Genomic DNA, 26843 nt, shown 5'->3' on the forward strand with positions numbered 1-26843 from the left:
CATCAACTATTATCACACCTGACATATTACCCAGACCGGGCCAGACGGCGGACCTTGTAATTTATTATTCTGCGTTCATAAATCATTATACCTATTTATTGTAATTTGTAGTCATTAGTCAGTATAAATAAACATTTTAAATATTCCTTTATGCGCAATTGCGCACAGACACAAATCCGTGATAGCCCGATCTACTGTATAAATTACAGACCAGTCGTTTTTAAGCAGTGCCGACAAATGTATTGTGATTTGTGAATTGTGATCGAGTTTACGATTCCTATATTTATTTGTATGATCGGCTGTTTTCTGTCTTATTGCCAAATTTTTAGTTTTTACATGTAATTATGTTTATAAAACATTCCATTCGGACAAAATACTATTCGTAATAGGCCTATTCCATATAGACATATATAACTTTGGCCTATTCTCAAATCAATCGAAAATGGTTGACGAAATATTTATTTGATGGTAGGATTGTCAACTTTCGAACAAAATGATTGTTACTATTATATTATCATCGTCCTACGAATTTTGTAAGTACCTACAACTATTGTGTGCTTGTGTCTGATAGTTTGTATTCTGGTCAACGTCGTTATTATTATTAAAATAAATTAGTTAAATGTTTTTTCTTATGTTTTCAGGGTTCATTAAATATAAAATAAATGAAACTGAATTAAAATCAAAAACGTGGGTTAAATAATCAATAGTTAAAAAGATTTACAATTATCAGGGTAATCAAAAGCGGCTAAAGAGTATTATTCAAACTTTGTTTTTTAAATTTTATACAGTTAAAATTCTACATTTATCACTTTCTGTTTCCACAAGTTTTGCATCTAGTGATAAAACATTTTCAGCAATACTAGATCAATTCTCTAAGTTGTTTAAGTTGTTTATTATAGCCATTGAAAGAGATAAGTCATATGTTCTTAATACACAAGATATTTTAAAAAAGATTTGCTAATTCCGAGTGGAGGCTTGAACTGTAACGACTAGTGTTTTATTATTTATTGTAATGTTATCCGTATAAATTCTATACTTTTCACTATGTATTAATGCAATTAAATTAAAAACTTGAATACATTTTTAATTAAAATTACATATTTTAATAATATTTAATGTTTATCTATCCTCTTTCCACTTTTTTGAAATTTGTATTATACACACTTTATAATGATAAAATAAAATATTAATTGTTTATTTATTGTTAATTAATGTAATGAATTTTTTTTTGAGGGAGGGATTTTAATTACATCAGACTTGTACATACATGATACATATTATATTACTATGTACCTACAGTCCTACAACATAAGTATTTGCACAGCACAATGTTGCTTTCTATTTATATACATTGTACTATGGCCGTAATGTAATATTAAATAAAAATAAAAATAAAATATTAGTTATACCTTAGAAACCTAACCCTACCTAAGAAACTGTTGGAATTATAAACAAAACACCCTACATCATGAAGTGTATAAGACATAAGTAATATGTTCACACTGTAGTTCGGCAGACGCTGACTATACATTTTTATAATACTATAGCAAATATGTCTTGTGTAGCTGGTATACACAGTTAGTCATTGATTTATATTACGCCTCATAACACTATTGTACATCGTGTCATACTTATAACTATACTATTTATGTCCGATCTAATTATTATTTACCTTTAACTTCTGTATATCTGTGTACTTCAACAGAAGTTATGGGGGAAGTTTTTTTTTTGGGGGGGGGGGGGGCAAAAATATATTTCCCTTGAGCTAAAAATGTTGAAATACGAGAATATATGTACCTATGTATTTTATAAATAAAGTTATTATGTACATATTGTACACACACTTAAATAAATTTTCAAAAATGATTTGATTGATCATGACAGTCTAGGAACATCCTGGTAATTTTAACATATTTTGGTGAAAATGTCGAGTGTATGGTTATTCGTTTTTAATTACTACAAAGTATCAAAAACCAATCGATGGAAATCCGTTAATTTACCGGTGAAAATCCAATATCATAATAATGTTTTTACCATAACTCATAAAAAAATTAATGTTACTTTCTGGAAAACTTTTTTTTGTTTTAAGTTGAAAATTGTTTACACATTTCTAACTGATCTTTAATATTTTTTAACTTCCACGAAAAGAACTTATGATTAGCTTTGCATTAAATTGTCAAACTTTTTTACTGAGTGAACAAGTTTTTACTCAAAATATTTTTGTAAAAAAATGACAATGCTTAAAAAAAAAGTCAAATTTTATTATTTTAATAATGTTACCATACATGGAAAATGCTAATACAAATATTTGGTGAAAATTTCCAGTGTCTAAGGTTATTATTGTTTTAGTTATACTAAGAAAATAAAAACTTATTTTGTGTTTCAAGACATTTTCAAAAACTACTGGAAATTTTCAATCTTGACCTGTAAAAAGTAATAACTAGATTCATTCTTCTATCAGAAAAGGTGCTGACGTCGAGAATCAGAGCACTTTAACTATACCAAATTTTGATGATAGACAAAAAAAACACACATTATTGTAAAATCAATACATTCATTCGCTACGCTTAGAATCTAAATAAGTGGATGCTTATATGGATCAGTTGTTTATTAGTACCTACTACCTACGATCTACATGATTACTGTTTATTAACCTATACATATGTCGTATGTAACTATTAAATATTTATGTATTTACTTTCAGTATTAAGGAACACAACCACAAAATACAGAAGTACACAATACATTTCATAAGGATCAATTTAGTTTGCCGTCGTCCCGTGTAGCTAAATGTCTAAATCTGGTAAAGAGTTTGGTAACGTAGGTAAGAGCTAAGGCCTAAGAAGTATCATTTTATACTTTCTGCAGAATACCATGAATTCATGAATATTAGATAAAAAAAAAACAGCTGCAATAGTTGAAGAGTATGCCTAAAATATTTAAAGTCATGTGGAGTTTAAAATAAATAATGATCTAAGCTATCAATATCAAATATTAGTGTAAATGTGTAGTGTACTCAGGGGCGGACTGGGCCGGCGGGAAACCGGGAACTTTCCCGGGGGGCCGCTGTTCAAAAATAATTTGTTATTATTACATTACTTATTACTTAAAATAAAATAACCAATAGGTATAAATTCAAATGATAAATATTTTATATTTTCATATTATCATTACGCGCGTGTATGAAAAATTGTTTACATTTGGTGTTTAAAAATATATTTTAGGTTTTGGTTCGGCTGATCATCAACTGCAATCAACCGCAAATAAGTATTAAAAATGTAAATACCTATCTATTACCTAAAATTATTATTTTTCCCTAGTATTTTTTTTAAAATAATAGGTATGCAATATGAATATAATTTATTTCCAAAGGAAAAATGAGTTAAATCTAGTTATAACTAGAGTTAGGATATTGATGACCTAAAAAATACATAAAAATGCCCTAAAAAAAATGCAAAAAAACCCTAAAAAAAGTGCAAAAATGCTCTGAAAACTTCAAAAAATGACCTTAAAAATTATCTTAAATACTAATTAAGTATGTGAAAAAACTTATTTATAAATAATAATTTTTATTAGAGATATTGGTATAATAATGGGTGTAATAGTAATTTAAAATATGAATTATAAATATATTAAGCATTTAAATAATTCAATATATAACACTCAAAGAGTAAATCTTATCGGAACGCGATAAATGTAATCACAACAAAAACCCCACAATAATAATATTAAAATTATTTTTTACTAATAGTCCAAATCCAAAGTTAGATTTTAAATAAATTAAATTTGTTTTCAAACTTGGGTGTAACATTTTCCCTAAAATCTATAATTTGTAAAAAATGCTCTAAAAAGTCTAAAAGATGAAAAAATGACTTAAAAATGTTGAAAAATGACGTTAAAAAACAAAAAAAATGCATTTATAGCTGAAAATACATAGGTAGTTAAAATAAATCATTAAAAATAACAATAAAAAAAATATAATATTTTCTTTAAAAATAGGAACATTGATTATAGGTTACAGTATAAATCAAAAACATAAATTCACACTTTTAAAATATTAAACAACATTTTAAAATATTAATCTAAATATTAATATGATTCAACGATTGAATAATTATTATATGAGTAACATAAACAACAATTTGAAGAACCATTGAAATGAAAATAATGAATGAGTTCAACTTAGAGATAATTTTTTACAGCCTATGATGATTACTGATATGCAAAATTCTCTTTATTATGTACCTATGTATCTCTAGTTTTGGTATTATTTTGCATTTTTTTCGCATATTATTTTTTAGTATATACCTATTTATATCAATTTTTTAAAATTATTTTGAGTATAAATGCATATTTTTAGTTCAAGAGAATAAATTAATAAAAAAGCATATTTTTTGCATATTTTATTATGATTTTCATAGAATATCGGAAGAATATTTTCAACTTTTTAAGAGAATATCAGCATCTTTGGGTATTTTAAAAGAATATAATTAAGGCTCTTATTGATATGTATTATGGTTCCACGATTTTTTGCTAAAAAATTACTAATATTATTAGATGTGAGTACAATTGTACGTTCATGTTTGAGTAAGCCCAAGGTATAGGTATAGGTGAGTATAACCCAAATATTAATATAAAAACTATGAGTTACAACGTGTAATAAATTTCTTTTTTTCAAATACAATAGAATATATAAATTTGGAACGACACTGAATAATATGCTTGGTATACTGATTATACTTATTATGTGACTGCAATCATATTGGTCACATGGAAGTAAGGGTATTAAGACTTTATTCATAAAGAATAAGATAAACATTCTCAAAACTGTGTAAATATCTGTAATACAATACAATCATTTTATATTAATTTTGATTGAAATAACTAAACATTTAAATTATAATTATTATATATAATTATAAACTGTCTAAATCCCATATTTTATTCAACAAAATAATTTTATAAACACAATTATTTATCAATAATAAGCTACATGATAAGCTACATCGATCATTGTGGTTTACAATATGTACAAATTATTTAATATAAATTATTTTTTGAATGGGTAATGTTGCTGAAGAATGTAATAGGAATAGGATTGAAACTCATATTTTTTTCCATTAAACCACATTATAATATATTATGTTTCTGTTAGTCTTAAATCTGTTATTCTACAATATAACACAATAATATATAATATATAATGTATGGGCATTAATGTTAAATACGATTGTGAGCAAGTCAGTTGTTAATAAATTGAAGTGGATACAAAAATCATTATTATAACATGGCCTAAAATTACAAACATATTATCGTAACATGGACACCAATTAGTTCTCAAAATAATACTCATTTAGTTATGCATGTACAATTTATAAAAACCGGCGTATGACAACAGAATAGCGAGAAGATAAAGAGAAGTACATCAAACATTTTTTTGAACTGTATTGTGGCTTTAAGTAATTTATTTATAAACGTAACTAAGTTATGTAAACTAATATTTATTATTTGGTAAATAATTATTTTTTATATGGATCATTATTGAAATATAAATATGAAAAACAAACTTTTTTTTGTAATAATGTTAACCATGCCTTCTTTGTTCAACTCAATGTATCAAATATTAACCTATGATCATTTATCAAATTTAAGATCATCAACTTCGTCTATAAAGTAAGATCAAGAAATATAAACCATAGTTAAGTTTTTTTTATCAAAGTATAATTTTTTCTATAAATATAAAAGTCGACTTTATAAATCAAACATTCCCATAACTAATAATCATTATTTACAAATAGAATTACTCTCAAAAGAAATGGATAGTTGGTATTAATACATATTAACATGACAAAAAATGTAATAGTCAATAACAAAATGTATTCAAATATTTATAAGTTCCCTTACAAAAAGGATATTGTACCTGCATGTGAGGTTTCCAACTCACTAACACATAACATATCAATATACTCGTCCAGCTGTTTCAATTTTGTATTGTTAGCTTAAATATTAGAGTGAATAGACCTATTATCAAACCTAAATGTAAGAACATTATTTATGCTTTTTATGATATCTTAATTTTTTAGTGAATTATGAGCATTTTCAAATATTAATAAAATATTTTACATACTCAAAGGTTTCTAAAAAATTTAAATATCTTAAAAAACTAGAAAGAAAACATATATAATGATCTTACATTTAAATTTGAAAATAGGTCAATTCACTCTAATATTCAAGCTATCAAAACAAAATTGTAACTGCTGGACGTATATATATTGGTATATCATATGTTAGTAAGACAGAGACAACATATTATGTGGGTACAACATCATCTTAACATGATAGATAATAAAGAACAGAAATACATACTAATTTTTATTTTAAACAACGATTTAGAAATTGAGAATAGCGACAAAACTAGCAAGCACAAAATAAAATACTGTTAAATAGTACTAATAAATCATTAAAGCGTAATCGTATTTATTTTTTTCGTAATGCTCTAGAAACAATTCATCACAAAACCATGAAAACGGAACAAAACATGAAGGTAGTACTATTAAGAACAATGATACTCAAACAGACAATATAAGTAAATAGGTTTAAATTTTCTTTAATAAAATACATAGGTATTGCAAAATAAATAAAAATATGTTTCAAAATCTATCAGAATTTTTAATTAAACCATTGTTTTTTTTTTACATAAAATATGTGTTTTAGATAAGTTCCTAGATGCAATAAAACAAAAAATTAAAAACATTACAAAAATCAACAACAAACTAAGTACTAATTCACCAACTGAAACATCCAAAGTAGTAAAATTAAATCATCAAGGTGAGATTTGTGCATACTGTCATTCTAATTATTGCAACCTCAAGGAAGAAAACGCCAAACACTGGTGCTTTACATATTGCAAAAATTGTCAATATTGTTAAATTTCCCATAAACTTTATAGTTAGGTATGATTTACTATTGATTTTTTTTTTGTTTGTTTTTCATTTAAAGAATAAGAAAATATATTAAAAGGGTTTTTTAAGACTTGATTATAGGTAATTTAAATTTGACCAATGTAATATTAATACTTTTAATTAATAAAACATCAAACTAAAAAAATGTATAACAATTGTCAAAAAAAGTTATGAGTATATCATAAAAAACTTTCAAATGTCAAACATTTGTCATGAATTTAGAATTGTATTTAAATAACATGAAACAAACACACAGTTTTTACATAAAATAAAAATAAATATTTAAACTTCTCTATCAAAGCACGAAGAGCATTTTTAAAACATATTTAAGAAATTCTTGCTCAACAATATTAAGAAATTATGTTCATATTAATTAAAAAATATATTTGATAGTTTAAGTATTATTTTATTTAACAACCAGTTTACTGAAATCTTAAAGAAAGTTTGTTAATTATTTATGAATTACAATGTTATAGATTTGAAATTATAATATCATTGTTTTTAAATTATGCCTACATATATATAATAAATTATAAATTGAATAATAAGTAAATATATTCAATGTTGATAGCATTGTTTAACAAAATAAAAATTGTTGTTTATGATCAGCTTTATTCGCAACAAACTTCCATAGTTTACCAATATTAACTTTATTATACCCACCACAGTAATTGAAAACCAAAATTTTTTTAAATATTATCAATTATTATTAGTTAGATTAATATATGTTATATAATATATTATATAAATAAAATTAAAAAAATTTGAATAAAAAAACCAATATGGCCAACTCAACATACATGATTGTCTTTCAGAAGTGCAAAATAGAAAAATTACACAATTTTTTTTTTATAGTTATTGTTAGGAAATTTATTTTTTTAAATTTTTTTAGTATTATTAATTTATTTGAGCAATAACTAGTGTAGCAATAACAAAATAGTTAGTACGATTAAGATTTTAAATAAATAGGAGCAAATGTGAAATAGATGAGTAAAATAATAGAAAAATAGAAACATAATATATTATAACAAGTGACACATTAAAATATTGCAGTATCAAGTGAGAGGGCATTAATATGTTTTAAATGCATGAAGCAATGTGTATTATTTTGTCTCACAAATAGTGCTTGCATGACATGATGTTTCGTGAGTGGTAGAAATAGCATGTAGCTCATGTGACGTGACAAAAATGTGTGAAAAACAACAGCTTAAATATCATAAAAAAATATAAGTTTTAACAAGTAAAAATATAAGATTTGAACACCTAAATAATGTGTTTAAGTACCACAAGTGGCTATTTATTCTTCTAATCATATTTTATGTAAAGCATATTATATTATTGAACAACAATAATTAATCAAATGCCTTAAATAGTTTATACAAATCAACACCGTTCTCATTAATCACTAATTTAATAATTAATCAGCTCACAAATTTCTTGAAATTTACAATAATAACTTAACTATTTTAACACTATACAATTCATTTAATACTTGCAATAGTAAGGCGTAATTTAAAGAATCCAAAATATCCATGAGTAATTCTTAGATATATGAACTAATTAAGAGTTGAGATTTTATCAAGACTGATTCTTTGATTTTATTTATTGTATAGCTAGTGTTATCAAAGGATAACTAGTGTAACCTAATCTATCGGTACTATAATTTTTTGTACTTAATGAAAGAAAATGTAGAGATAATTTGTGTTTTGTGACCTAGTGAGACTTAAGGTGGTTTACACTGAGACAATAATTTATTAAATAGAAAAACAAGACATGATAAACAATATGATTGTTAAAAACATTTTTATGTAATATTAAAATATTTTCAGTCTTAAAAATGTTGGATGAATTTTAAATGAAAAAATAAAACTTAAAACAATATTATCAAAAATCTTTTTGGAACAATTGCAGTTTAGCTTCCACTCAATTGTTTTATAAATATATGTAGTTCAACGAGTTAAGAACGATGGTATAAAAAAAAACTGTGCAAAATCATTATTTTTAAAGTTATAGCTTTCCAAAGATTACAATTTTTCCATTTTTAGAAATTAAATGCCATTCAAGCAGTTTTTCTTACACTCCCATGGTTACAGGAGTCTTGGTTTTGTATGAAAACGGTTAAAAAATTCTTAAAAGATTAAGAGACATATTTCACTATAACTTATAAGCAATATTGTCAATGTACTGCACACTTTTACATATACTCCACATTGGATTTTGTTTATCTTATTTTTATTAACTTTCAACAAATATAGCTCAGCAGTTATAACATTTATAACTTATAGCCTAAATATATTGAATGTAAGTAGGTACTTAATAGAGATATAATAACAAAATATGCAATTTAAATAAATATAAATCGAAGCCCAATTAAAAATGTACATTATACAAGTAAATATAATTACTAGATAATGTATTCTCTGAGTACCTAATTGATAATAATATTACCTTATAATTATATTAAATGAGGTAAATAGGATATTAGGTAACCGAAAATTTCAACATTCTGTGATTATGTATATCTTCAATACCCCCGAGTTCAAATGATTTTACTAAGGTCTCAAGTAAAAAATAGTGCTAGCAATTAAATAACAGGTATAGGGAGGGGCTCCCTTCACCTACCATACCTCTTGTTGCATGGGGGCCAAAATAACCAACCTTCGGGATAGCGAGGGGGAGAGCATTGGGTTAGCATACCTACAGACTTCGGATGACCTAATATGTAAGCTGAACGTTGTTAGTTGAAGTAAAACAAGTATTGTGGCTAACTTTACCTACCAGCTCCAGTTGCCAGACTCGATGATCAGTTAAGGTAACATATTAAATACATAGTTGCTCCGGGAAAAAAACTCAAGGTTCTCCGGGTGGCATTTCTTAATGTGTTGGGCATGCATATACACGTGAAATCCCAAACTTTGGAAGACTAACTTCCAAAATAATGATTTGCGCAGACTTCTTGTTGCACCATCATTCTTAACTCATTGAAATACATAAGTTTCAAAAAACAAAAAATTGAAAAATCGTGTGGGAGCTAAACTGCAATTATATCACCTTTTTAAATAATATTTTTTTGTTTTGCCCCGTCTCTTAGTGCCCACACATCTATTTTAAGTTTAATATTTAAAAAAAGAACCTAAACGTAAAATATCATATGTGTGACAAACTCAAAATATGCATTTTTTTCTTCTAGTTAATATAATATAATAAATGCGTACCTTTATACTAAATTAAGAGACACAAAAAAACCCTGTCTGTTGAATAATTTCGTTTTGAGTGTTTTGACAATACAATTCTGCGATATGTTGAAAAATATGATACGGGTTATCAGAATCAAACCACAACACAACAGTTACTTTATAGTTTATATTCAACGTTACGTATCACTGCATATCGGTATGAACCGCTAGATTTTATTCATGTTCTCTATTTACATTGTTTCACAGTACTTTCCCCTCCACTACATAAAAATAATTATTTTGTTGGATTTCGTCATTACAACAATTAATTTTGTTTCATACATTTATTTAAAATTGTAAGACCACGATAAATTACTATATTATTTGTTAGCTTTAACAAAGGTAGCTCTTCAAATATTATAGTTTCATGTTTCATGAGTTAACAATTGAAGAATTTAAATCACATACCTAGTCATTGTGTAAGAATATGCAATTTATTTTAAATGATTATTACTATTATTTTGGAGATCGACGTTTATTTGTTTGTTTTTTTTTTAACTGTAGTTAAGTATAAGGAATAATAATCAAATATAATATATTACCTAACTTTGTTCAATAAAATGAATCACATTTTTTAAATGGATATTAAATGTACCTATATGAAATACGGCCTTCTGTCCCCCAACCTCAAGGAGCTGCCACTGATTGCTATGCGGTGTTTTCCGCAGTTGACGTCTTGAACTCTTGACGGCTGGCGAGACCACTAGACGAGTGTCTTTGACTCAAAGCTATTGTAGGTAACATATTATGTCACATGGTGTCATTCGTATATTATTGCGTTACGCTGAACCTATACAGAATGCACCAGAAAAATAAAATGGTTCACTATACAACGCGATAAACCAGTGACGCCCAACCTTTTTTCCTCAGCGGGCTACTTAAGTAAGCAATTATCTCGAGCGGGCTACCAAATATAAAAGTACGAATAATCTCAATCTTAATTTATAGCCGTAAAGGTATACATTGTACTCACGTATTAGATTTAGTTTGACCAGTACCTACGCTGTTTGAAGTGTACGAGTTACATTGTATATTAATATAAAATTTCTGTTTTAAAATGTCCGACAAACAAAATACAATACAGCGATGAATCCCTAACCTATAACGAAAAATGGTCAGTAAATTACTTTTTCATTGAAATTTATAGAAAAGCTGTTTGTCTTGTACCTATGTCGTTAAACGGTTTCAAATCTTAAAAAAATTAATATCAAATAACATTATGAATCAAAATTTGATGGAACATTATTAATAAATAAATATTTTATAATAATTTAACTTTTTTTGAATATTTTGTTTTTTTTTTTAAATTTGTAACGGGCCATATGGAGTGCCTTCGCGGGCCACATGTGGTGGGAAATGGCCGTGGATTGGGCATCACTTCCAATGAACTATAAGGTAACAGTACTCAGTTTTAGCGTAATAAACCCTCAAATAGTACCCTTAGATAATATTTAAAGTATTCGGTGTAGTACAACAGCCATTACTCATTGATAATAATTTTATGGTAAACTTTTTAAGTACTAACTGCGTCATAATTCATTGGTAAAATATGGCATGAAAAGCGTGACAATTGTGGGGTCTGATCTTATATATTCCAAAGATTAATTAAAAAATTAAAAAATTAATTAAATACAATAAAACTGGACTAGCGGATAAACAAACATCTTCACTCTAATTGTTAGATCTCTCAGATGGTAACCATTAACAAAGAAATATTGGAAAATAATCAATTTTGACTTATTTCTGAAAAAAACGTATATTCGTTTTACTATTTTTTTTGTCATAGCTGACCATAAATCACACCTTTTGGAGCTGTACAAATTCGATTTTAAACTTTGAAGATGGTTTAGGCCTTTAGTTCCAGTACCTACTTGACAAATTTGATTTACTTAGTACTTTGGTCAGAATTAAAAGATACCTGTGAACGATCTTTCATTTTTTCAAAAGAATCAGGAAAGCCGATCAAAATGGGGGAAACGATAATTTTTAGTCTTAACCAGTTTATGATCGAATCTATTTTGTTTTTTTATGTTTATCTTAAGTTTTGTATAAGTTCATGTAATAATCATATTATACTAGGAGCATATGCAATATACTACGAGATAATTGAAACATAAAAAATGATATCCCGATTCAGTGCACACTGAGAGGCTAGGAAAACGCAATTAGATACACATATTCGTAATTAAATAATAATATCCATGCACATACTGTTATTTACACAATAATATTGTCCATAGCCCATAGGCCACAACAATAATTAAAATTAATTTGCACAAAAAGTTAAATGCATACAAATCACATTTTATTATTACATGTACAAAATATTAATATCAAATATGGCCTATGGGTAAGTAATATGATTGTTAATAATTTGTTATGAAGTTTGTTATCCATATAAGATAAGACATTGGAAAGTGATAAATAATACATAATATATTGTTATCTTACAAGAAAAACATTTTGATGAACTAATTCCAAATCTTAATTTATTAGAGTTCTTGTTAAAAGGCATGACAAAATAGATAATATTTAATTTATCATGGTAATTGGTATAAACTATAAACTTCAAGTCATAATTAATATTTAATAATACCGAATTAAAAATATTAATTATTAGTATATTATATAATACATAATATGGACGTTGTTTTTGTGAATCGTGTTTCATAAATAGTTGAGTTACAATATTTATACTCATAGTTGATAGGTTTACTGAAAAAAAATTAATTGTAAACAATTATTGACTTCCTAACTATATAATTATATTACTATTACGTCTTAAAAAATCAACAACAAATAATGTAGTCAGATACTAATGTGTATATCATAATACATTAGGATACAATTTGTGTTCCGTTTTTCCTCACTTTACTATGGAAAACAAGGAAAGGTAATTATTTGAAAAATGGATTAAATAATTTAAGATAGATAGGGAGGCGATACATAAAGACGTGGAATATTTGTTTGCAAAAGAATCTTTGTTGCAAAAAATTAGATGTTAACTTCAATTTCAGTAGTCGTTGAATTGTTTTATTTTACCTAGGACAGATTAGTTATTCAAGCAGCTAGTCAGTTAAAGAACTAGACAATATTGAAACTTTATTCAATATGTAAGCCTTGCCTTCCATTCCATCGCAATGTCTCCCCTAAATATTGACCCATGGGCCTCAGTGCCCCACCTTTATTTATTAGTAAATTCAACAATCAAATTCAAATTAGAATTCAAATAATGATTATAAATTAAAATTAAAAATTACACATTTGTAAGCACTTTCAAGTACAATACAGTTAAATTGTTTGGGTGTACATCTATACTTAGTTAAGTTATTGAAACTTAATCTTATAGATATATGGTTTACATATGAACCACGTAGATATATATTAGAGGTATATTAGATATTTTTTCCTTATAATATATAATGAATCAATGTACATTTTAATAGATTTTCGTTGCTGCTATTGGAACCTGGAGAGTACTATTTTGAAGATTACATAGCTTCATTAGCAATTACTGAGAATGACACATGGCTTAGTGGAAGACTTAAAGTTTGTTCATTATCATTAGTTTTTGATCCAAAAGATTATCATAAACCAATTTTGAAGATACCGTTCACACAGTGTGGATCGATTACTAAGAGGTTTGTGATACATTTTGAACACTTAGTTTAATAAATAGCGGGATAGTTTTATTTTTTTCAAATTATTTAGTATTTGGTATAACATTTAAATAATATGTACATTTATAATTGTTGTGTTCCTACTACGAGTAAAGGAAAACGTATGCTCAATATATTGGGTATTGTCACTTTCTATATTGTACTAGACCTTAGATAAGTATGTAATGAGAAAAATAACAAACCCAGTAATTATCTAATCCATACGTTTTTAGGGTAGTACATTTATATTTTTGTTAATGTTGTACTTATAATTTTTGTTTCATATGATTAGTTCAGATGAAGATTCAAATATATTAAATATAATAAGCAAACAGTACATAGAAATGTTAGATCATAATGTGCTAGAACCTTACAAGTTCATTAATGTAAGTTTTTATATGTTGATATTTAGTACATTTTATATTCATACATTATATTTTCCAGGAATTATCACTATTCAGAATCGATTTAAAATATGCTCGAGTAGAGGATTGCTTGTCTCTTATATTACAACTACACCGAGCTTCTTCTTTGCAAACTGCAGAACATAGACATATGGTAAATAATCAATTAAAAAAAAATTGTTTTTTAATACACAATTGGATTAAATTGAATATATTTTAATATTATTAGGCTGCGGCAATAGCATTTGGCAGACAAACACTTATTACATTTGACCCGACATGGTTAGAATTGGGTGAAAATATTATAATGGAAGAAGTAGGCCAGAAAATAACACCTCTTAGTATAAATTCTGGAAGAATAGTATTGACTAATTTACATGTATATTTCCAACCTTTCAACAATAATGAGGTGGTAAGTTCAATTTAAAATGTTTTTACAATTTCTTATGTAAATGTATGTGTGGTTACTTTGTAAATTATTGAATGCCTATTTAACATAATAAACAATGTCTAACATAGTGACCTAATAGATAAATAACTTTTATCTTACCAATATATAAAAGTGCTATTCATTTTTTTGGAAAAATTCAAAATAGCCATTGTAAATCAAATTTTTAGAAAATGTTGGATAGTGAACCATTTATTAAGTCAAATAATTGATTTTTCACAATTTTTTAACATATCAATATTTTTGAGGATAAATTTGAAACTTAATCATGTTATTAAGATATTCTTTTATTGAATTTTCAGACATGAATAAATCTTTAACTATTTATTACTCTTATAATTTTCACCGTATTTTTAATTTATTTATTTCTGATTTTTGTCAAACGTTATGACTGATCAACATGATATTAGTAAATTATTTTATACCTTAGAATAAATTATGTTGTACACTATTATAATCTAATACACAATACATTTTAACTTATAACACTGAACGCTTTACACTTACATACAGTCATTAAAATACCTTATGTAAAATATTGAGATTATATGCTACAAATATTTTTCTGATTATAGACTTTATATTTAAAAATTAAGTTGTCAGAAATAAAGCGAATCATTAAAAGAAGATTTCTGTTACAACAAGTTGTAAGTATTAATAAATTTGTATCAACAAATTGTTTATCATAGAATTGTAATAATGTTTATTTTTTTACAGCAGCTTGATTTAACATGGCATTATTTTATATTTTCTAATCTAATTCTTAAGATAGTTTTTTAAGAAACTTATTTTACTAAAACATTAATAATTATTTGGTTTAATTATAATTTTCCCATTGCCATTAATTTTATTTAATAACCAAGACATTAAAATGAAGGAAAATATGTTGCTGAAAATCTTCACCATGTATCTTTTGGTTAAGAGCTGTATGTATCTTATGGTTTTCAGCATAATCTCCATTGCATGGCAAATTTAATGATGCATTAGTTAATTATTTCATATTAGTACAAAAGAAAAGTATTTTAAAATTAAAACTATATCTTTATACATATCCTAACAAATCGGGGATTAAATAATAAATTGTTAAGTATATTCTCATAAACGACAATGTTTTATAATTAATAATTAAGTCGTAGTAATGAAATATTAAAACAATATTATGTTGTATAAATTGCCATTATTGTTGCAATACATTTTTATTAACAATACAATTTTACTTTTAGGTTAAAATAAATTATTGATTATTGATCAATCATCTATTTAAATGTTAATAATATATGACAACAATAATGATAAATGTTACAGCAATTGTATGTTAATACAATGTATTATTCTATACTTATGAAATTGTTTTATTTTAGGTAAAACAGTATATATATGATTAATTTTGAATTGCATTTTAAGCCTTTGTGTATCCTTAAAAGTACAACATACTCATCAAATACTTTATTTTTTAAATTATTGTTGAAATTGTATTGAAAAATTTAGTTTAGGATTTATTAATCTTAGAACAAAATAGACTATCAATCATCACAATATTAGTTAGTTAAATCACAAATATTAATTATCAAGGCTGGTCATTTATGAGTAATAAATTAAAAGTGAAATTAGTTATAAGTTAATATAGTTATATATATCAGCATAAATATTTTAATAAATCAGACATTACTCAGAATTTTGATTTAGATGAATCAACATTTCCAAAAATAGAAGTTTGTATCACCTTTTATGCATAATGTGTATTATACATTTTTACTGTATTTTTAATTGTCTACTCATTGCATTACTTCAGTTTAATTAGTATTCACTACTTAGCACCTACTTCAATGGGTTAATCTACTAATCGCTTAGTTATTTTTATTAATCTACTTAGTAGTTGTTTGTTGTAACATTTACTCAAGATATTTTATGGAAATAAATTAAATATAGTGTGATTGTATTATCTATGAAAGAAACATATACTTAATATAACTAAGGTCATAATATAAAATATATATTTGATTATAATACATTTGTCTGTACTTTATAAAAGTAGTATATATTTTTTATATACTTTTAATTAATTTTGAAAATTATATTTACCAAAGTATACAGTAATAAAGTATATTTATACTCAAATTTATATCTAGAAAATCTCTGAGACTGAAATATGAATAGAATTCTCTAAAGGATACAGGTTTTATTGTCATAGTATATGCATCCATATCTAAGTAATAATCACTTACTTAATTATTTAAAGCATTTTTTTTATTTTAAAGCATCTTATTTTTGGTTTATGTTAAATTGATAAAACTAGTTACTCAATTTTAAACTTTTGATGTATTCAAAATGTTCTTATGTTATTTAAAACAAAAAATAGTGGACTTAACTGAATTAAAAAAAAACTTGATTTACTTGTCAGCCTTGTTAATTACTAGGAATATTTGTATTATTGTTATTTATTTATTATAGTTACAGTTTTACACAAGTCATGTTCTATTGTATTTAGTGCTCATTTATGTTTGACAAAGTTATAAAATAGATGTTTGCTTATAGAATTTAAATTGTGTAGATTAATTATTAAAGCATTAAGATTTATATTTATATTTTCATAGAAATATATGTGTATGCAATTTTATTTTAGGGCTTAGAATTTGAATATGAACTCAATAAACAACTATACTTGACATTTAAAAATACTGAAATACGAGATAATCTTTACGATAATTTATTAAATCAGTCAAAGGTTAAAATGGAAAAACGTGAAAGATGCATCATGACACTAAAATGGCAAAATGGCGCTTTGTCTAACTATGATTATTTACTGTACTTAAACAGGTATTTATTTATATTTTACAATTTGTTTTAGTCTAATGTATATTTATATACATATAAGTTTACAAACTTAATATATCATAACATAATTTTTATTCTAATAATATAGTTTTCATATAAATATAAAATATTATTAAGGTAAATAACATTCAATTTTGATTTTTAAGTTGATATTTTAAAAATATAAAAATAGTCAAAGAATGATGTATTTTGATTTGTTTGCTAATATTTATGTTTATTAAAATATATTAGATCCTATATTTTATTTTATTAAAAATCAAATAAAACATAACACTATGCAATAAAATTGATCTTGTAAATAAATTTGAATAATATTTTAGTTTGGCTGATAGAACTGTTAATGATCTGACACAGTATCCAGTTTTCCCATGGGTTGTAGCAGATTACTCATCGTCTACCCTAGATTTAACCAATCCAAATACATTCCGTGATCTTACCAAACCTATTGGTGCCTTGAATCCAGAAAGATTATTAAAACTCCAGGTCTTAAAAAGCACCTACCATCATATAAATATTACATAATATGATTTGTGCATGTATTTATTTACTAATGTACTTCATTTTATAGGATAGGTACAATGAAATGAATGTACCTAAATTCTTATATGGATCTCATTATTCAACTCCTGGATTTGTTTTGTTTTATTTAGTACGCAAATATCCTCAATATATGTTGTGTTTGCAAAATGGTAGATTTGATCATCCAGACCGAATGTTTAACAGGTATTTTATTTAATAGAAAATAAAGAATAATTTTATTTTTCCAAATACTTAAATAGATACTTAACCCATGTTTATAACAATTAAATAGGAAGTTTTTAAAAATTATACTTCTATCAACATAAATAAAAGGTGGTTTCCATAGTTCTGAATACTTAAAATAACTATGCCCTCATATTCCTTATAACATACACATTCTGCCTGCTAAGCAAAATTGCCTCATAATCCTCATGTTTTGATAAAAAAAACATTTTCGTAATTTTATTTTTTTAAAACCTTTATTATGTGCTATACTTATAGATTTAGTATAAATTACTACTATTATTATTTATTTAAAATATTTATTGATTTATCTACAAGAAATGTAATGGAATATCAATTAAAGATTTTTATCACTTATAATTATTGACTATATCAATGTTTATAACAGAACATAAATTATTTTTATATTATTACTTAGCAAATAAGTGGTGTAAGTTTCTATACAGCAAGTAAACATGTCATGAGATAGGTAGTTAATCTTAAATAAATAACATTTGATGAGTAATTAGTTAATTATTATAAACCTAACTTTTTATACTTATATTATTTATTTGCTACATTATAACTCCATAAATAAATATTTAATGGTTTAACATGAAATATAAAAATTATAATTTTATGACTAAAATGGTCAGCATTAGTTATATCATTTTACAAATTGTTAAAAGTTACTACCTAATTCAAATTATCATCACAAAACTAGCATTATTCTTAATAATATTAAATGAAAAATGAAATATGTTTAACATTTTAACTGTTAATTCATATATTTATTATTTTTTCAAAACTGTCTCCTATTTTATAGACGGACTTATCTTAAGTTTTTGAGAATGTTGTTTCGTTTTTCTGCAGGAATGCCACAAGGTCCATTCAATGGTTGAAGTGCGGTCATTCCGGATACTTTTCATTAAAAATCAAGCTCTGAATATTCCTCTTCAAAAAACATTTATCTCAAACAACTTTTATAGGCACAACATATTTTAGTAAAATGTGGTTTGTTGATTTACTAAGTTTTTGTTGTGATTTAAAGTTGATCCATTCATAAAAATCAATATAATTCATAATTTTCATTCTATTTAATGATATTATAATACCCGTAATTCTCTTTTTTAATTTTATTAGGCGCTTGAGGAATTTATTTCTGGGTTGTATATAAACAATTCTTGTGATTCTTTGAATTAAATGATGTAGAACGTAGAACTCACAACAATAGTAAATATAATATTAACAAACAGCAGTGAGATCATCATTACACTTTAATGTAATACACAAAATTAAATAATACATTTTCCAATTATTAATGAAAAATAACAGTAAAACCAATAATACACAATGCTATAATTTGAAATATACATTTTTTATTGCTCAGCAATAACACTGTTACTTGTATAAACATAGAAATACTAAACAAAAAATACCCTAAATCTATAAAAAATATTTTTTTGTGTTTATGCTTGGAAATAAGTAAAATACTGTGTTCTTAGTACAGTATAAAAATGTTTGTTATGTATTGCGTAGAACACTAAATGTATTTTAATGTATTTTCTAAGAAAAATTTAAAATTTAAATATTTATCAAATATTGCAAATAACTATTTTTTCAATTTACGGTTCTCTTGCTTAGTAAGGCAGTATTAAATACTAATCTGGATTAATTTGGATTTAGTTTTTTTCTTCAGTTATTTTTATAATAAAAACTCAACAGTGGTGTAATATACTGTGTAGCTACGTCCAAGAATAAATGTTTCCAATGTCACCAACAATGATTTTGATTCCCCTTCATAAGAGAGTAATAATCCAATGTCAGTTACATTGTTTGAAACAAGTTTTGATGAATTCTTGTTTGTGTGGGGCTTGGGGCTTAAGACATAACAACAATTATTATGAATTATTCTCTTAAATTAAATCAGTGACTATAAGATACTCTTAGATAAAAATTCATAAAAAGTATTCTTTTTTTTTTTTTAAGTATATCAGATGCTTGGAGAAATGTGTTAAACAATATGTCCGATTTTAAAGAGCTGGTTCCAGAATTTTATGACACGGATCAATGCTGTGATTTTTTAACTAATAAGTATGCTATTGATTTTGGAACCAGGCATGATGGTCGCAAAGTTGGGGATGTTGAACTTCCCCAATGGGCAAATAGTAAGTCAAAGTTACATTTGTATGTTTTTATATTTATTAAATTATTTTACATGTAAATTAGGTCCTGTAGACTTCATTTCTAAATTGAGACAAGCACTAGAAAGTGATTATGTGTCCAATCATTTACATCATTGGATAGATCTTATTTTTGGTTATAAACAAAATGGACCAGAAGCAATCAAAGCAAATAATGGTATAAATTATTCAAATCAATAACATTAAATAACAAAATATTTTAAACAATTTGAATTATGTCACTTGAAATTTGCATTGCACAATTAACTGTTATAATAATATTTTTTTACTAGTGTTCTACTACTTATGTTACGAGGGAGCCGTTGATTTAAACAATGTTCGAGATTGGAATCAAAGACATGCGTTAGAGGTACAAATCATGGAGTTTGGACAAATACCAAAACAGATATTTGAAAAGCCACATCCACCCAAAACATGTTTATTAATTAAAGATTTCCAAAAGTTTGGTAATATTGTATTTTATTTGAATGTGATAGTATTAAATATTAGTTAACAAATTTATAATTTTTATTGACATAATACTATTTTTTATTAGGAATTTTACCAAACATAGAACAGTACTGGAATTGGAAGAATTTGAGTGTATTCAAATTATTCACTACAACTATACATAGAGATACAGCTACAAGTGTAAAATTTAGTGAAGACATGCAAACAGTTTGGTCTGTTGGACATGATGCAACGCTGAAGGTTCATTGCATATCCACTCAGAAACAAATTAGAAGTGTTGTCATACAGGGTTTTCCAGTTAAATTTAATGATATAATTTTACCTTCATTTTATACGTCAACAGCACTGATTGCTACCATGCATGGCTCTTTGTAATTATGATCATTTTTAATGGGGAATTGTTTTTGATTTAATTTCTGAACTAATAATTATGTTTTTGATCAATAGGATTGTTTATGATATTGATTGTTGCCGTATTACTGATGATTTTAGAGCTCATGAAGATTCCATATCTTGTTTAGCATGGTCTAAAACTGGATTCTTAATAACTGGTTCTTTAGATTGTACTGTACGAATTTGGAAGGCTCCTCAAGCACCTTGGACCAAAGTTGAGTTGATAACTTCTCTTAAAGCTGAACTGGAACATGAAAATAAAGTCACCAGCTTAGCTCTTTCTGTGTGAGTGATAATAATATTTGTATAAACAAAACCAGTATCCATAGGCTTGCGCAGACTTCAATTCCTGATTGAACCAGAAACAATAATTATAGCTCAATAATACTTTGATAGTGACACTAATTTTTTTTTTAACACATCAACATTCTATCTTATAATTTATTTGTAAACAAATAGCTATGTTATTGATATTGATAGTAACAAAATTAATAATAATAATGATGATGATAATGTCTCATAATATTTTACTGCACTGTGCACACCAAAAATCTGAATATTACTAAACACAGTAAACATTATACAATAAACAGTTAACATATTTAACAATTAAAACATTTAGGGGGCGGTTCAGAATCTTTCATTTGAAGGCAACTTATTATAGACCTACAGATTTTTCTGTGGAGCTTCCACAAGCTATTATTGGTCTATGATACTTCATAATAAAACACAATGTGTCATAGATGTATTAACACATAATTATCTATACTCTATTGTTATTGTACTTGTATAGGTACAATATTTTTGATAAATGAATGTAAATTATGTAGTTGTACTTAAACATTATAATAAAATATATACACAAATTTTAACATGTACCTAAAAAATGTTGGATCAAGATGCTCGCCTATCGTCTATGCCCGTAACATATTAGAATTTTGTCTCAGGGTCTTAACCAGTTTGTTGATTAGAGAAGGGGTCTTCTCTGGCTGCCTTAAAATACATACGCAAAATATGTTGCCAAAATCTGAATACAACCAATAACCCAAATAAGTTATAATATATTTTTTAATAAAACAAATTAATATGATATATTACAAAAATATGTGGCATTTAAAAATTGTAGCTGTATTATATTATTCGTACATAGCCATTAACATCTCTAACAAAAAAAAAAAACAAATTGTTATAATAATTTAGTTTTTATTATTTAAATAACATTCACATATGTTACAGGGATAACAAATTGTTGGCAACTGGGACTAATGTAGGTGAAATGTTTGTATGGTCGTTTCTTGACTATTCATTTATACAACAATTACCAGGTATATCTAAGTAAATGCCATTAATCGTTGTACCTCATATGTATGCGATTAATGACAAACAACCACAATAAATTATGTTACAGGACATTCAGACAGTGTCAATAAAATGAGTTTTAGTCGTGATTGCTCAAAACTTCTTTCGTGTTCTGATGATTGCTGTTTCAAAGTGTTCGATTCTGATAGTGGATTAGAACTTTACACTAATACTCTTCAATGCCCATTAAAGTAAAACATGTCTATTTATAAATCTACTAACATAATCATTAGGGTTATTTTAAGTCTAAAATATGTAAAATGTTCATATGAAAATTGATGTGTTTGTTACTTTATATGCATATGAGACCGTATTTACATACAGTATTGAAATATTTGTATAAGTAATGTGATTATAATATGAGCTCAATTATGGACAAACTAAAATTTATGTTTTTATAGGACATTAGCATGGGACGGATATCATGTTTTTGTTGGTGGTGATAACGGAATCTTGTATTTGTGGGACTTAGAAAAATTTGAACTCATTAATAAAGTCAAGACACATTCTGGTAAATAGTTGTTGTTTTGTATTTAGAATAATGAAAGTAATTGATAAATAGATCCCTAGTAAATAAAATAAAAATAAAATATATAATAATATTCTACTGCCTGTAATTTAATTTCTTAGAATTATATCTATTTTTACATCATGTTAGAATAATAATGTATTATTATATAATGTTTAATATTTTAAGGTGGATTATTAGATATGGATGTTTCTAATGATGGAAGTATGATTGCAACTGCTGGTAAAGATCGTTTGGTTTGTGTGTGGAAAACATCTTTTGATATTTAAACATTTTAATGTTACTATTATTACAAACTAAAAACCATTAATATATATTTTATTTTTATTAAATCTAGTTTGTATTGAAATACCTAAGACATGTTGATATGCATTTATATTTTTTTATTTAATAAATATATTTTAATATAAATAGTATGATGTGTTTATAATTCTTTTCGATTTATAGATGTGTGCATGACATTTTTTGAGTTTTATAAGTTTATAACTAACCAAAAAAAGATATTCTATTGATGACCTAGCTAATATTTCTAATTTTTTTTCAGTTATATTTTAATTTTATTGAGTTTCTTTATATAGCTAAAGGACCAATAAATATTACGATAAAAACAGGGTATATATGCAGTATTTAAAATAAAAAGCAACAACTACGGTCTGAACTCAATTAGGAAAGTAAATAGATATAATAAAGAAATATGTACAATTTTATGAAATGAAATCTATTACAAATTATAATAATAGTATGTCATACAATATAAGAAAATTAATAGGTTATGAACTTAAGAATCAATAATGTTGTGTCGTTGTCACATTTTTACCTTTGAAGACCAATTAGATTTGTGACAACTTCCGCCACTATTTATAGTAAAATAATGCATGTTTTGAATCTGATTTTTAACAACAAAATAATTTATAAATGTTTGTAATTTTTACAACATTTGAACTTTAAACTATTCAGCATGATAGGTTTAAATTCAATGATGAATAATTCTATAGGAATATAATATGATTTTGAGCAAATACATACAACTGACAACTGCACAGATAATATAATTTTGATAAATGTTAAAGGATAAAGAATACATTTTAATGAATGTGAGATAACTTTTCACATTGTCAACCAATTAACGAAACAACAAAATAAACAAATTTGATGATTGCATATTTGCATTACCTGAAGTTAATATAAGAAGTTGATATTTATCTAAAAATGTACACAATTTCAATATGTAGCCAGGTGAAGGAGGTAGATAACAAGTATATAGAAAAATAGAAAATGTTGATGTAACTTATAGTTATAAAGAGCAATTACACCATTATTTTTCACATTTTTGGTAAAATGTTGTGTCAATATGTAATTATTAAGGCCCGGAACTTGATGACCTAAAAATCTTTAAAAAAATGCACTAAAAAAAAATGTTAAAATGACTAATAAACATCAACAAATGAATTAAAATAATGACCACAAAAATACCAAAAATTTCTTTAAAAAATAATAACTATTATTATTATAATTTAAAAAATAAAAATTATTACATAAATATTAAAAAACATCGTTTTACAAAATGATAATGTTACATAATGGTCCTTATAAATTTATAATTATTACACTGAACGATTAAAGTGTGTTTAATATTTTCAAATAAAAAAGATCGGCGATTGTCCGATAGTGAAGTTTTGTAGGTTGAAAAACTTCTTTCAACTTCCACAGATGTGATTGGCGCATGTTGGAAAAAAGTGATATCATCTGTATTCAAATCTTCTGGCAATCCTTCTTTTGTCACTTCTTGTCCTTCCAATGTTTTTGAAATAATCTGTATTGTTTATAACCACTATTTTTTTTTTCTAAAACAGTTTTAAATTTATGTTGAATTTCGCTCCCAACTATATTTCGTGCTAATTGAATTTTATTTTTTTCTTCTTCTACAACTAGTATAGCATTGGCAAGGCATATTTTTGACGATTCTAATCGTTTGACTGAATTTGGTAGCGATCCAAAGTTTGAATTGATATAAACTAAATTTAATTCTAAACCTGGATCGGCGAACAAATCAATTACTCTTTCAATGGAAGTAGAATCATTTTTGTCCAGTTTTATGATTATATTTTTAATTGTATCAAAATGTTCAAAATAATAAAAGACTGCCGTTAACCATGTTCCCCACCTAGTTAGCACAGGTTGTGGGGGTAATGGAATATTAGGAGCATGCTCTTTAAAAATTTGAACTCTCGAAGGAGCTTTCAAAAATATTTTTTTGTAGTTGGAAATTAGTTGATCAACTATTGGGAAATTTTTCTGATTTCTTCCACCACCCTATGTAAAGCATGAACCAAGCATGTTACATGTTCCATCTTCGAATAAAATACTTTAATGGCTTTACCTGCTTTGACCATATAAAGGGCAGCATCACTCAATAAAAACAATACATGATCATGTTTAATAGCATTGGGCCAGATAATTTGAAGGGATCTATCGAACAGTTTTGAAATTGTACTATAATTTACCTTTTATAGGACTTCTGTATTTATTAGGAAATGTTTCCCGCAGCCATTCAACTCAAGAGTTCCCACAACAACATTCGCTACATATAGAGCCCTTCAGTGTCCGTAGTTTCATCTAAAGTTACCCAAATTTTCTTATTTTCTACTTAAGATCTAATTTTCGCAATAGTGTCTATATAGCACTGAAAAACATATCCTTTCCTCAAAGTGGACTCATCGGGAATTATTTTATTCGTATACTTCTCAAGAAAATGTTTAAACGTTTCGTTCTGTAATTTTTGCATTGGAATATTTGCGGATAATAATGCATGACACAGATCATGATTAAAAGAAGATTTCTTAGATGGTTCGGTTAGGTTAAGCTTTGAATCTTACTCGTACTTTGTTCTTGTTGTATCTTTTTCAGTTCAACTCCATTAATGTGTTTATTAATATGCTGCTCGACGGTAAATTTTTTGTCAGCCGCCACTTTTACCTCGCAAATTTTTTAAAATAATACAGTCCCATCGGCTGAAAAAACTTCTCTGCCAAAATGATTTACAAACGAATTCAATCGAGTGTTTTCTGACACTTTGTATTTAGGCATTTTTGTAAAATAAATAAATTAAATATATAAATTGAAGAGTCGGTCACAGCAGTCGATAATCAATAAAATAAACACGTCCGTCTTTCACATTCACAACAGTTTATTAAATAATCGTAGATCACGACAACAAATGATAAAGAGATTAAACGTCAATAAACGACAAGCTAATGCAAATTGAATGTTTTACAATAAAATGTAACTTTCAACGAGAAAAATGCGAATATATATAAAAAAAGTACAAAAATGAATAAAATGCACTAAAAACACTAAATATTGACCGAAAAGCATAAAATTCCCTAAAAATGCAAAAAATGCAAAATAAAAATTGCGCCATTAAACTCTATATTCCATGAATCAAATTTCTATAAAGATGAGCCTTGAATGTAAGCATTAAAAAAAAGATGCAAATGCATCAAGTTCCGGGCCCTGCTAATATGTAATCGCTGTAACGTTAAAAGGTTGGAGGAGGGGCCGGAGTAAAAGCCGCGTTCACAAAATTTTTGTTTAGGTTACCTATTTGAGCTGGGATATATTCA

At 25.8% G+C, this 26843-nt stretch overlaps 2 protein-coding genes across 4 annotated transcripts; both read left to right on the forward strand.

Annotated features, from left to right (window-relative positions):
- Positions 1-113: 113 nt before the first annotated feature.
- LOC111032744 (protein FAN-like) lies at positions 114-23524 on the forward strand. Of its 3 annotated transcripts, none has more exons than XM_022313189.1 (18): positions 114-533; positions 13645-13839; positions 14150-14243; positions 14302-14415; positions 14491-14673; positions 15285-15356; positions 17333-17526; positions 17865-18027; positions 18113-18267; positions 20275-20453; positions 20515-20646; positions 20762-20935; positions 21025-21310; positions 21387-21617; positions 22569-22657; positions 22741-22882; positions 23093-23202; positions 23389-23524. In XM_022313189.1, exons 1-18 carry the CDS (start codon positions 466-468, stop codon positions 23487-23489), a joined length of 2682 nt encoding a protein of 893 aa, XP_022168881.1. In that variant the 5' UTR covers positions 114-465; the 3' UTR covers positions 23490-23524. The 3 variants fall into 3 exon arrangements, with proteins under 3 accessions (XP_022168881.1, XP_022168882.1, XP_022168883.1); XM_022313190.1 differs by lacking the exon at positions 114-533 and adding an exon at positions 12911-13091; XM_022313191.1 differs by lacking the exon at positions 114-533 and having other exon boundaries at positions 14155-14243.
- On the forward strand, positions 4379-7022 carry LOC111032746. The gene is made up of 3 exons (XM_022313192.1): positions 4379-5673; positions 6501-6586; positions 6715-7022. The coding sequence occupies exons 1-3, from the start codon at positions 5555-5557 to the stop codon at positions 6927-6929; spliced, it is 420 nt and encodes a 139-aa protein (XP_022168884.1). The 5' UTR covers positions 4379-5554; the 3' UTR covers positions 6930-7022.
- Positions 23525-26843: the final 3319 nt, after the last annotated feature.

The sequence above is a fragment of the Myzus persicae genome, unplaced genomic scaffold (assembly GCF_001856785.1).
Source record: "Myzus persicae strain clone G006 unplaced genomic scaffold, MPER_G0061.0, whole genome shotgun sequence".
Classification (NCBI taxonomy): domain Eukaryota; kingdom Metazoa; phylum Arthropoda; class Insecta; order Hemiptera; family Aphididae; genus Myzus; species Myzus persicae.